The sequence below is a fragment of the Anabrus simplex genome, chromosome 7 (genome assembly GCF_040414725.1).
Source record: "Anabrus simplex isolate iqAnaSimp1 chromosome 7, ASM4041472v1, whole genome shotgun sequence".
In the NCBI taxonomy this organism is placed as follows: domain Eukaryota; kingdom Metazoa; phylum Arthropoda; class Insecta; order Orthoptera; family Tettigoniidae; genus Anabrus; species Anabrus simplex.
This window is the reverse complement of record NC_090271.1, coordinates 30725001-30739001: the sequence shown is the minus strand read 5'-3', so window position 1 is coordinate 30739001 and position 14001 is coordinate 30725001. Positions and strand designations below refer to the sequence as shown.

The following is a 14001-nucleotide window of genomic DNA, read 5'->3' as shown; positions in this document are numbered from 1 at the left end:
CTAACAATAATGGTTAAAGACGTTTCAAGCAATATTATTTCAATAATTCGAAAATCAATTGGACTCTGAGTATTAACTTACCTTTGCTGAGGTGCTGGTGAGAATTCGCTCCGCATTCATCTCACTGTCATCGTAGGCCACAGTGTCGTTATACCACGTGATGTTGGCCGCGGGTCGTGCGCCGGTCACTTGACACAACAGGGTGACGATACTGCCTTGGACGACGTGCACCGACACTCCCGACAGTTCCAGCTTCAGCGGCCTCACTGGAACAGAAGACACGTGGTCACAATGAGACAGTTGCTGTAAACGAAGATATTATTATTATTATTATTATTATTATTATTATTATTATTATTATTATTATTATTATTATTATTATTATTATTATTATTATTATTATTATTATTATTTGAAAACGTAGGATGTGGACTTGAAGTCTGGGATCACTTGCGACCATACAAGTTGATCACTTCAAGTAATTCGGTGAAATTCGTCGCTGTTCGGGCAAATGGTCATATAAGGAAAATGAAGCTTAAGTATATTATACTGTAGGAGTGCGTAAGTAAATCATGCAAACATACATTTCCACGTAAGAATAGGAAAATGTACGCAACGAATATTCTTTTGATGGACTAAATATCCATATGTGGCTGGAAGGCGTGACCAGTCTCAAGGAAAATAATGGATGGAAAGAACATTGGGAGATATGACCTTTTGTCCTAGCAGAGACGAATTATCGACAGCAAACCCGCGCAGAAATAATACGAAAAGTCTACACAATCATCTGGAACAATATCTACAACAAGAAATCACTTTCTACCAAAGGCAAACTTACCACAACCACACAGTCGTTCTCGCTTAAGTACCTTACGCTACTGAGGTATCATCATCAATCACCAAAATCAAAGACATAAAGAAAGTCCAACCGCAGATTCTGAGAAAAAAATATTTGGGTCGAAGTTCCAAGATGCATCTCGATGCGTAAAAGCCCTGAATAACTTTATTCACTCATCGACAGGTTCAGTTTAGCCGCACGGACAAATAGCACAAATGGGCGAGTCGCAATTGACCAAGGGAATCTTCCTCATCATCAATGGACCAGACAAACCACCAAAGTACGCTGGCTAGTGGGCACTCAAAAGGATCTCACAAAAGCTAATATTGACCCCCTGGCAGCTACACAGACTACGTACACACATAAAATGAACTCGCACAAGAACATTCCCAAGGAACTGACGAGAAAACATTTGAAACTCAAAAAACATAGGCACAAGAGAAACAACAGAGACGTATCAAGAGAATGAGGGAGTTTTGGGAAGATAATAAGACCAGTGTTAACTAACGGTGCTCTTTAGAGGGCCAAAAGTATAATAATAATAATAATAGTAATAGTAATAATAATAATAATAGTCATTGTTAATGAGATCACAATAAGTAATCTGCGATATGCAGATGGTACTGTCAAGTGCTGAAGATCTGCAGCTGTGTGGTTGAACACAGTGCTGCAGCAGGTCTGCATTTAAACACGAGAAAGACTAAAGTAATGATCATAAGAAAATCTGTCATTCAACCTGTTAATTTGACAGTAGCTGGTACATCACTGGAGCAAGCCCAACACTGAAAGTATCTCGGCCCAGCTGGAACAGTGCTGTTGAAATTACTGTAGGTCCCGGATTGAACAGGCAAGGACTGCATTCAAGAGAATGAGCAAACTTCTCTGTAACAGGGATTTTAACATCAATCTCCGTCTCCGTTTACTTCAGTGTTATGTGTTTTCTATCTTAGTTTATGGTGCCAAGACTTGGACCTTAACAGGGAGCACCATCTAAGATGTGGTGCTACCACCGCCTGCTCTGAACATCATGGGTTGACAAAATACGTAACACTGAAGTACTCCAACGTGTGAACAAAGAGCTGGAGGTCATGCACAACAGCAAACATGAGTACTTTGGTCACATTCGAATGTAGTGAGCTCGCAGTTGCGATCAATGGAACTCTGTGAGGAATAAATGACCTCTCAGACGAAATTACTGTACCTCTACATAACTCTGTTTTCAGACCAATTTTTCTAGAAAGGAGTGAAAGTTGTGTGGACTCAAATTATCTTGTTCATAATCTGGATGTAAGAGATATGGACGAATGATCGCTAGTACAAACAGGTGAGAACAGTGGTTTGGCGACGAGGAGATAAAGGCTAAGTGAGGAATGAACTCTAATAATCAAAGCTATGAATATCAATTAACTCCAGTGGTAGAGTCATGTAAGGCAAATGGAGAAGAATGAATTACGTAGGGGAACAATGCGACGATAGACTTACTTCCTAATGATGATTTTAAAGTAATAGGTGTAAAATTAGGTGAGGGTAATGTAAATTTGTCAATCAATTCGTCAAATGAAAACATAAATTACCGTACATAAAGTTATTTAAAAGATTTCACGAGAACGGAATATTCAAAGAAATTATATCAAAATTATACCTAAAAATGAGGAATCTGTTGTGTGACGGAAGCCTCAACATGGAGACACGTCACAACTTCGTCAGGTACTATGTATATTCAGTGTCTCTGTACAAAACGTTACACCATTAGGAGAATAAATATCTCTGAGGGATGGGTTTTCCGTAGGATGTTGCGAATCTCGTTGACTAAGTCTGTCTCCAATACTGTCGTACTCAGGCGCATGAGGAGGACGCGAACAATGCTCTGAGCAAAAGGAAAAAAAGACAGCCTTGTGCATATTGTGAAGAACGATAAGTAAAACCTTCTATAATTGATCAAACAGGGAAATTGGTGGAAGTCAAAGTTGTGGTCCTAGAGATCACTCTTGGCTGAGGGACTTAGGGAATGTACAGGGCTAGATTCGAGTGAACTGATAAGGACAGCCAAACAGCAAGCAGGCGTCGCTACGATTGTGGTCAACCTACAGTAAAGATATTAAGAAGAAGAATTAAAAATACACGAAAATGTAAAATTACTCACAACTAGTGTAATATTACAAAACACAAGTAATCGCATAGCAATTCACACGAAATATACGAGTACATAAAATAAGTCGAATATCCCTTACAAGTAGAGTGCATAATTAGAAAGATGTCACCTAGGAATTCGCACTCTTCTCTATTCTCAATCCTAATATTGTTTGGCAGCAATTATCCTCCATTCCTCTCTGTAATCTATTAATTTTTTTCATTACCTCATATGAACCTGCTCATACATCTTCTCTGATCAGTCTAGGTCTTCCTCTTCCTCTCTTGCCATGAATCACTCCTTCCATAACATTTACTATCAAACTATTGTACCTGTAGAGATTGACAATTAATTGGGGTCTTCTCTTTCTTAATGTTCTTCTTCTTTTATCGATTTTGGCCAGCTGTGGACCACGCAAATAACTCGTCATGATTTTGGCGCCAGTACTCCTTCATTCTCCAGCTTGCTGCTTCTTTCCTTTCCCAAGCATTCTGAAGCATACAAGCACTCTGGTTGAATTAATGCCTGATAGTGGCGTAGTTTTGTCCTAATAGACATCGCTTTCTTGTTGTAGACCTACGTGTTTTTTTTTTTTTTTTTGTAAGGTGGAATGCAAGCTCCATTTTTCTGGCTCTCTCGCGATTTGCTTCTTTATCAAACCCATTAGATTGTATTATATCACCTAAGTATTTGAATTTAACAACTTTATTTATCTTATCACCCGGTCTAGGAAGCCATCGGGCTGAGCAACGGTCGCTTGGTAGGCCAAGGCCCTTCAAGGGCTGAAGTGCCATGGGGTTTGGGTTTGGATTTATCTTATCATTGTTTGTTGTTACTATGTATGTTGATAATAAAGATCTTCTTTTTCACTTATTCTTCTAAGAATTTCTTCTTTTGTGAGTTTTGCTGTCCGTGAAATCTTGTCCATCCTCCTTCAGCACCACGTCTCCACACGTTTCTTATCACATGCATCAATAATCTACGTTTCTGAGTCATACAGAGCCACAGTTTTTGGTCTTCTTATTTAGATTTCTTGATGTAAGCTGCACCCTTTTCTTGTAACGGGGAACCTTTGCGTATGCAATTCTGCTCTTTATGTCGGCTGAACGTTTTTGCACAAAATTTCAAAATATAACTTTAAAAATTTCGTCAGAATTAATCTTTCATTAGGGGGAGTATCTGCTACATGGCAAAACGGAGGGAGGTGACTGGGGTGGTCCAATACATTACTGTTATACTATTCGTTAATTACAGTTTATCAAAGTTGAAGGAGAATACGCATCTAGCGTGCAGCTGCTGTGACTTTGTTTTTCAACCTGTTACACGAGGCGCACTCACCAACATTCTGCCCGCAGATTGCAATACGGAAAGGTCTCGTGCACATGCCCTATTCGCTCTCACACTTAAACGGCGTATGTTATGACTGTTACTGAGCACTGAAAGTTGCTCTACCCTCATCAGGTGCTGGCCTGGAGGCATATCTGTCGTCTTAGCAGCAAACAGTTGTAGTACGAAAATGGTAGCGAACTGGGGTACGCATCTTGGAGTTACCTTCCTTATCAATTACAAATTATTTCCTTGCTATTTTGCCATAGAGGAGAGAGGCACTGTGTATAATAATTGCAACGCAGGATTATAAACTTTAAATAAATAAATAAATAAATAAATAAATAAATAAATAAATAAATAAATAAATAAATAAATAAATAAATAAATAAATAAATAAATAAATAAATAAATAAATAAATAAATAAATAAATAAATAAATAAATAAATAAATAAATAAATAAATAAATAAATAAATAAATAAATAAATAAATAAATAAATAAATAAATAAAAAATGAATAAATAAATTACACGTATTCAATAAGATAAGTTCTCAAGAAGTAGGGAAGTGGTCAAGGGACTTCTTCATAAACGGCCCAGTCTTGGGATGCAACGCTGCATAATAATTGCTCTTTCAGTCTGGCTTTAATGTGCTATCCAAACTCTGTCGTAAACTCTAAATTGATTTAGCTGCAGCATGTAGGAATCTTGAGCCGCTCTAATTAACGGGGAGCAGAAGTCAAAGGACCTGCCTTGGTCTCGTATTTGCCACTAATTACAGAGAACACCACACAGGGGGCGCATCTCGCGGCTTGGGAGTCCCCAGCGATCACTCAAGGTGCTAGGTCTACCGGACAAGCATGGAAACATGGGGCAGTCTGAAACTTTCTGTTTAACTAGAATAAGCAATGTGTTGCTATGATGAGCTAAACATTGTCCTTAAAACTCCATTAGGAAAGGTTCAAAATCAGGATGCTAGCACTGAATTACGTACCGGCCGCTTCAGATACGAATACAGTGAATGTTGGATTGCTGCATCTGGCAGGCGCTTACTTCGTAGTATGTTGGGTTACTGAATCTGGAAGGCGCATTCTTCGTTGTATGTTGGGTTACTGAATCTGCCAGGTGCATACTTCGTAGTATGTTGGGTTAATGAATCTGGCCAGGCGCATACTTCGTAGTAAGGTAATTCCGGTAGAGTTGCCGCACTTTTTATGTCTTTTGTTATATCTCGGTATATTTACTTTTAAAATTGTTGCAAATTCATCGAGCATAATTTGAAAACATGTACGTTTGATCAGAGATAAACAAAATATTGGTAATTGAAAGTAAATGGGGAAATGGAGGGAACAAAGATATTGTTGCATCAGCGGCGTCTCTCCCTGGATCCCGGTACAGATGCCGACTTTGCTCGGGAGAGATGCCGCAAGTAAAATAATTAATGACAAAATCAAATTTAAGCCAGTTTCTTCAACTTTAATATAACCTAACACTAGAACGTACTACAAGACAATTATATCCATATAATATCATTCAATGGTAAAAGAATCTATCTGATAATTTCCAACATTAAATTAATCATATTTTAATTTCGATTTACTATGAATGTGCATGTGCAATGGATTCTTCACTGTGTTATATAAAATCCCACGGCACTTAACGCCCTCGAAAGGGCTCTGGACTGCCCAGCGACCGCTGCTCAGCCCGAAGGCCTGCAGATTACGAGGGGCCGTGTGGTCAGCACAACGCATCCTCTCGGCCGTTATTCTGGGCTTCCGAGACCGGGGCCGCCATCTCACCGTCAGATAGCTCCTCAATTCTAATCATGTAGGCTGAGAGGACCTCGAACTAGCCCTCAGGTCGAGAGAAAAATCCCTGACCTGGCCGGAAATCGAACCCGGGGCGTCCGTGCGAAAGGCAGGCACGCTATCCCTACACCACGGGGCCGTCGTGTTATATAAAGGAAACATCAAAATCATAATGAGTATAACTCTGTCCTGACACAGTAATTTGAAAACATGTCCAAGGCAGGATTCTTGAATCAAAAACTCTTACAAGTTTTTACAGATTGTTTCTTAAAACTTTGTTCTCTAGCAATTTTGCTGCAACAGTCGTTATATGTGGAGCAAGATTCATGCAGCCACTGTTTGTAACTCAAACACTGGATACAGTCATCCTTTTTTGAATATCATTTTGACTTCGGTGATTATTGAAGTAGCTATACCTGCTGGACCCAGAGGGCCATTTTCCAGATTTCCTGACTGCATTCTAAGTTTCAGTGTTCGTTCCGGAATTCTGTAGTATGATTCTGCCTCCCTGATCAGTATTTCCTTGGCTTTCAGTCTTTCAACAGCCTCTCTTAAATTTTTCTCTGTCCATTGAAGTCTTTCAACAGTGCCCTTACTTTTTTACTGAGCAGGCATGTCGCAAATTTTTATTTCTGAAAATAATATAATTTTATATAATAAAATAATGTTACCAATGAAATCAGTAAAAATAGATGATGTATATTAAGAATTGTGAGACGATAAAATATTCGAATAAAATAGCGGTACACTCTGAATAGTATTGAATGTTTCCAGATCGCTTGTAGAATCTGATAGCAATGAGGCATATCAGCCGGATTGTTGTGCGGCAACTCTCCCAACTATCAGGGAGAGACGCCGCACCCTCCTGTTGTCATACCTCAAGGCTATCATGGCCCAAAATTAGTTTACTCTCAACTACAGTTATGCTTCTGACGTCTACTTTACTAAAAACGTCTGATTTAAGCATTTGAAGCCAACTTAGTATACAATAAATTAACACACGGAAAAACTTTGTCAGGAGGAAACATGTACTCGCCTCAAGATATCGGCTATAATTGGCGTAATATACGAGCAAATTTCGTTACACTCGCAGACAGTAGTTCTTCCTTAGAAACTGAAAAACCACACATATTGCCATCTAGCTGTAACGATGGGAACCTTTAGCTACGGTGTATGCGGCATCTCTACTGGAGCGGCATCTGTTCCGGATTTACCTTATGTTGGGTTACTGAACCTGGCAGGCGCTTACTTCGTAGTATGTTGGGTTACTGAACCTGGCAGGCGCTTAATTCGTAGTATGTTGGGTTACTGAATCTGGCAGGCGCTTACTTCGTAGTATGTTGGGTTACTGAACCTGGCAGGCCCTTACTTCGTAGTATGTTGGGTTACTGAATCTGGCAGGCGCATTCTTCGTAGTATATTGGGTTACTGAATCTGGCAAGCGCAAACTTCGCATTATGTTCGGTTACTGAATCTGGCAGGCGCAGTTTTCGTAGTATATTGGGTTACTGAATCTAACAGGCGCATACTTCGCATTATGTTGGGGTACTGAATCTGGCAGGCGTATACTTCATAGAGTGTTGGGTTACTGAATCTAGTAGGCGCATACTTCGCATAATATTGGGTTATTGAATCTAGCAGGCACATACTTCGCATCATGTTGGGTTAGTGCATCTGGCAGGCACATACTCTGCACTATATTGGATTACTGCATCCCCTGGGTTTATCACACCGGGTAGACACATTAATAAAGAAATCACTATTGTAATTTTCACAACAAGTTTCATCTCAATAAATGCTAAAAGTAATCTCCCACCCGGTTCCGCACACCACCTGGAGATGGAAATTTCAGCCTGGCTGTTGGCTCATCGGTTGAGGCGCTGGCCTTCTGACCCCAACTTGGCAAGTTCGATCCTGGCTCAGTTCGGTGGTATTTGAAGGTGATCAAATACGTCAGCCTTGTGTCGGTAGATTTACTGGCTCGTCAAAGAACTCCTGCGGCACTAAATCCCGTCACCTCGGAGTCTCCGAAGACCGTAAAAGTTGTTAGTGGTACGTAACACGCATAAAATTATTATTATTATTATTATTATTATTATTATTATTATTATTATTGGTTGTTATTTAAAGCTTGTTGCTTAAAGGAGCCTAACATCTAGGTCATCGGCCCATTATTATTATTATTATTATTATTATTATTATTATTATTATTATTATTATTATTATTATTATTATTATTATTATTTGGCATGTACTAGGGAAATATGGTGGATTTAGATTGTAGATTTTTAGTTTTGAAATTCAATTTGTTTTAAATATTGTATTTCGAATATCTTCCCACTATACAGTGGTATTTCTTTAACTGGTGTTTCACTTCGCACTAAATCATCGGCCAGGAGTAGTAGGGTTGCGACCGTGGCCTAAATCAAAGAACAACATCTGCTGTAAAAAATGGGAAACCACGTAAAATCTCCTTCAGGGCTCCAGAGGGTGGGATTTGAGTCCATCATCTCCCGAATGCAAGCTCAGAGCTGCGTGACCCGAACCGTGTAGCCTACTCGTTCGTAACTGGAGGTGGGGCAAGTAAATGGGGGGCGATGGTAAGAAGGGTGGCCAGGGCACTGCTGCCGTCTCCAATCCATCAATCTACCGGGCGAATTTGTCGTGTGGTTAGGGGCGCGCAGCTATGAGCTCGCATCCGGGAGATAGTGGGTTCGAATTCTACTGTCGGCAGCCCTGAAGATGGTTTTCCGTGGTTTCTCGTTTTCACACCAGGCAAATGTTGGGGCTGTACCTTAATTAAGGCCACAGCCGCTTCCTTCCCATTCCTAGGCCTTTCCTGTCCCACCGTCGCCATGAGACCTATCTGTGTCGGTGCGACGTAAAGCCACTAGAAAAAATCGACAATGGAATCGAGAATTTCCCAGCTGTGCTCTAAACAATTATATGAAAGATAATGAAAGAAAGAAAGAGAAAGAAAGAAAGAAAGAAAGAAAGAAAGAAAGAAAGAAAGAAAGAAAGAAAGAAAGAAAGAAAGAAAATGTCCGTGCTTGTTTGATTCTGCTGTGTTATAGTAACGTGTATCAGTGAGTATCTCTCATCGGTTGGCCGGCAGGTGCGCCCATCTTATCTGCCTCCCGTTGACTCGTAATTTACCGTTACACAGCGGAGTGACAGGACGAAATTGCCCGCACTTCGCTGTTCAGGTCCGTGCCTAAGACGTGTATTAAGTGTTGATCTGTCGCTTCAACTGTTCTCGAGTTGTGAAGTATTACCTCGGCGTATAAATCGCATAATGTCTCCACGTGTGTACACGGTAGAGGAAACGGTTTTTATGTACGATAATTATGTGAAAACAGTCTTGCAGGGAATTCGTTAGGCGATTTGTAACAATTTTCAGGTGTGCGCGTTCCACATAGAGAGACCGAGCGGAACCTCGTAAACAAATTGAGATGAACTGTTCTTTACTCCATAAGAAGCGAAGGGTTAAAAAAGTGTAGGCCTACATAACGAGGAAAAAGTAAATGAAATGGCAGAAAGATTAGACTATACGCCTACGACTTGGATAAGAAGCCGGGGTTTCGAAGAACTCAGCATGGCGGGCAACGAAAATGTTAAAACTGAACTAGCCTCAATTACGGAAGACGAACACATGCTCGTCAATCGGAGTTTCCCGGATAGAGGGATAGTTTACATTGGGCTTTTGGTACGTGTATCTGATACCTAAACTAGAAAGTAGTGGGTTTAGAAAATGGGTACCGTTTGCTGAGAAATGAATCCACATACTGTATCTACCAATCCACTAAACTATCACGGTTTCTGTTTCGAAGCTGACATGAAAGGTGTTCCAGCAGTGGACAGTTCCCGTAAACCGGTGCGACGCGGTGTGAGAACGACAAAGCGATAGCTCGCGTACAGTTTTTCGCTCGCACTTGCAGGGATGTGCGTGCTGAGAATGGAAAAGAGGTTCGTGGAAGACAGAGGTATCTGTAGAGACAACAAAGGAACGCTTAGTATAACTCGGCTCTGCCAGGTACGATTCCGGAGATCACCTTGTTTCTGTCCACTTCAAATGATAGAAAGAATTCAGCCTTAAAGTAGCTGTATGTAAGTCCAACCCCTGTCCCGTTTATCTACGGGGTCGGTTATGAAGATAAATAAAAGTAGTGAGGTTTTACGGCCGGATGCCCTTCCTGACGTTATCCTAATCAGAGGAATTAATGAGATGAAATGAATAACAGGATATATCGTAGTAGGAAGGGAGGGGGTGAAACCCGGTGTCGGCACATAGCCTACTCCAGTCGAATAGCACCAAGAGGTCCGCTCAAGGCTTAAAGTCTCCATCAGACGGACGAATCACCATCAGCAGCGTAACATGCCCTAACTCCATATGAGCACTGCGGAGGGGCTGGTTGTTTGTGCTGTCCCCAACATCCCTGCAACTCACACACCGCACATAACACTATCCTCCACCACAATAACACGCAGTTACCTACACATGGCAGATGCCGCCCACCCTCATCGGAAGGCCTGCCTTACAAGGGCTGCACTCGGCTAGAAATAGCCACACGAAATTATTATCTACTAATATCACATATCTAGACAAATGAAGACATATGTGAGGATTAAAATCTCGCAGAAATTAGCTTCGATTGCTACCTGCCTCGCTACGTGCCGGGATGAGCCATAGCTGCAGTAATGAAGTAGGAGTACAACAGCTACTCAGCGCGTGTTATAGCATCTATACTCATAAATCAATGAAAATCCCAACTCGACTTTGATGAGCAAGCAAGAAGAAAGATGAATGTGACCCGTAATCTCATTTTGTTGAGACTAGGTAAAGGGAATAAGCTTTAAAGTGATTAGAACATGCCATCTCGTGAAGAAAAGCCCCAGGTGTAGTGAAGGAAAGCGTTTGGAAGGCTTTAATCACCTCACGTCACCCGGCTCTTCATACAGGTGATAACAATTACTTACCCCCGAGACATAAATGAACGTAAGTAATGGATTGATAGCACGACACTGGCAAGATCGTGATAGAATCAATACATAGCATTAGCGGTACATACAAGAAAATTGTAATTATATTTAAGAAGACCACTAAAGCAATGGACCGTGCTACATAATAACATTAATAAACAGAATACTAGAACCAAAGTTTTCTTCTCATTAAGGAGTCAAAATGGTTTAATAAGATGTTTTATAATTATTTAACACTTGTATTACATTGTTAATACACTGTTTTGTTCCTACTCTCATGTGATTTATAATATTCGAAAGAAAAATTCCAACTGGACGAAGAAATGCTTGTGCTGTTTGCCTTCTGAACACGAATTTTAATTTGAAAAGCTCAGATCGATCCACCAAGGGAGTCTAGGTATCCTCAGTATATCAAGGACTCTCTCAAGCAGATTTGTATTTTAGAGCCACAATTGATATAGTGACCATATGAAAGGGAACATTCAATCCAAACCACGGGGACCGAATTTTCGTGTAAAATATTCCAGGATACAGCGTACCAGTCTGAAGTTTCTACGTGCCTGGAAAGGTCTCATTAATTCATATCTACTTTCATTTTTATGCTGGCCCCGATGTCTAGGGATAAGGTGACTAACTCTTGTCCGGAGGACCCGGGTTCGGTTCCCGGCCAGGTCAGAAATGTTCAACCTGATCTGAGGCCCGGTGCAACGTCCACTCAGCCAACCTGATAAAAATTGATGACGGTGAGATAGCGGCCACGGTTTAGAAAGCTAAGAAAATCGGCCGAGAGGATTCCTTCGTCTAAAATGCCCGCCTGGTGGCCAGTGGTCCTTACGGCGTCGAGTCTATGGTCGGACATCGTGGTTAGCTAGTTCGAGTCCCGTTGGTGGAGAACATTTTCACCATCAGAATGTTGGCCGGTAGGGTAGGAGAGGTGGTATGGTATACAGTTTATAATCACTAGATTGCGTGCCAAAAGTCTGGATTCAATTCCAAACTTCTCCGCAGTGCTCATATGGGGTGAGGGCATATGACTGTTAATGATGATTCGACCGTCGGATGGAGCCATAAAGCCTTGAACAGGTCTCTTGGTGTTATTTGACAGGAGATGGCTATTTGCCGACAGTGGTCCTCATCCTCTCCCCACATCATCATCATCATCATCCCAAACTACACACGCGTAGGTCACTCATGGGCTTAAGTTAGAAAGATCTGGACCGGTGACGTGAACATGTTGTTCTCGGACACTACCGGCACTAAAATCCATAGGATAAATGAACAAATAAATAAGTGCATTATTTGCAAATATCATTGATTAAATTTGTTTTGCATCCTTTTAAGCTGATACACAATATTTTTTTGTACTTCGGAATTCACCCCACACTCATGTATTCTAGCTTCAGTCTGGCCAAAAAAAAAACAATGATTACACGGTATCTTTAATGCAGGCTCATTAATGAATACAATAAAACAACTCGGTTATTCCCAGCCCCTAGAGAAACATTTCTTTTTACAATTTACACAGATAGGTCTTATGGCGACGATGGGATAGGAAAGAGCTAGGAGTGGGAAGGAAGTGGCTATAGCCTTCATTAAGGTAAAGCCCCCAGCATTTGCCTGGCGAGAAAACCATGTTCAGCGCTGCCGACAGTGGGCTCGAACGCACTATCTCCCGGATACAAGGTCGGAGCTGCGCGCCCCTAACCACACGGCCAATTCGGCCGGTGAAAAAGCAATATTAGGCATCTCATGGCTTACCTTGGTTCTAGGTCCGTCGCTTTTCTAAGTTTCTTAGTTCTATTAAACATTTTGGTCAGCTAATAATAATAAAATAAAACCCATAACGCAAAAGCACCGAAGGGCCGTGGCCTACCAAGCGACCGCTGCTCAGCCCGAAGGCCTGCAGATTACGAGGTGTCGTGTGGTCAGCACGATGGATCCTCTCGGCTGTTATTCTTGGCTTTCTAGAACAGGGCCACCATCTCACCGTCAGATAGCTTCTCAATTGTACTCACATAAGCTGAGTGGACCTCGAACCAGCCCTCAGATGCAGGTAAAAGACCCTGACCTGGCAGGAAATTGAACCCGGTGCTTCCGAGTAAGATGCAGGCATGCTACCCCTACACCGCGGAGCCAGCGGTAATAATAATAATAATAATAATAATAATAATAATAATAATAATAATAATAATAATAATAATAATAATAAAGAGCGTAAGCCTGACTATAGGTATCGGTTCTGTTGGATATGGAAGACCGTGCACTCTATATACACATGTATCTCACAGACCTTTGTGCACGTCGCCTCACATGAGCCCAGGGGCAGGATACAGAACACTCCACAGTGATTACCTGAGCATAAAGCTCATCTTATCAGTAAAAAACATCTACAACTCTCTATGCTTGATTAGTCTCCAGGTAAAAGCTATTGAGCCGTACGTGACCACGGGGTCCACAAAGCCCTCACTGTGTATGAAATCTACAGGAATATACAGAAATGTTCCGAAACTACAGAGATTTACAGGGGAAGTATTCAGCATTAAACACATCCCTCTCCTTTCCAGGTTTCATTACATTACTGGACTTGGCAGGATGGGATAAAAGCAGAAAGTACGAACAAACTTCTCCTGTTTCTAGCTCCAAGTCACCGTCAGCTTTGTGACGTCCCGAGCAGAAGTACTGGCCTAGTTGCGTTTGCAAGCCGGTTCTATAGGTGAGTAGTCAGGTATCTTGGCCTTCAGTCCACGTAGCCCAGCGTTGGATTCCTCGTAGGGTCGAGGGACTTCAATCGTAAACGCCTAATTTCTTTGGCCCAGGGACTGGATTCTGTGCTGTCCTCAACATTCTTGCGACTCATGTATTACACACCTCGCTTACACTTTATACACGGCGGACACCGCCCACCTCGCCGCAGGGT

General features: G+C 41.4%; 1 protein-coding gene across 2 annotated transcripts in view; it reads right to left on the bottom strand.

Moving 5' to 3' along the window:
• nrm (neuromusculin) overlaps positions 1 to 14001 on the bottom strand; it is a 1172097-nt gene that overhangs the window by 358818 nt on the left and 799278 nt on the right. For both annotated transcript variants that reach the window (XM_068228563.1, XM_067151064.2), the window contains exon 5: positions 82 to 266. In XM_068228563.1, coding sequence (XP_068084664.1) covers positions 82 to 266 — 185 coding nt within the window. The remainder of the gene's footprint in view (positions 1 to 81; positions 267 to 14001) is intronic.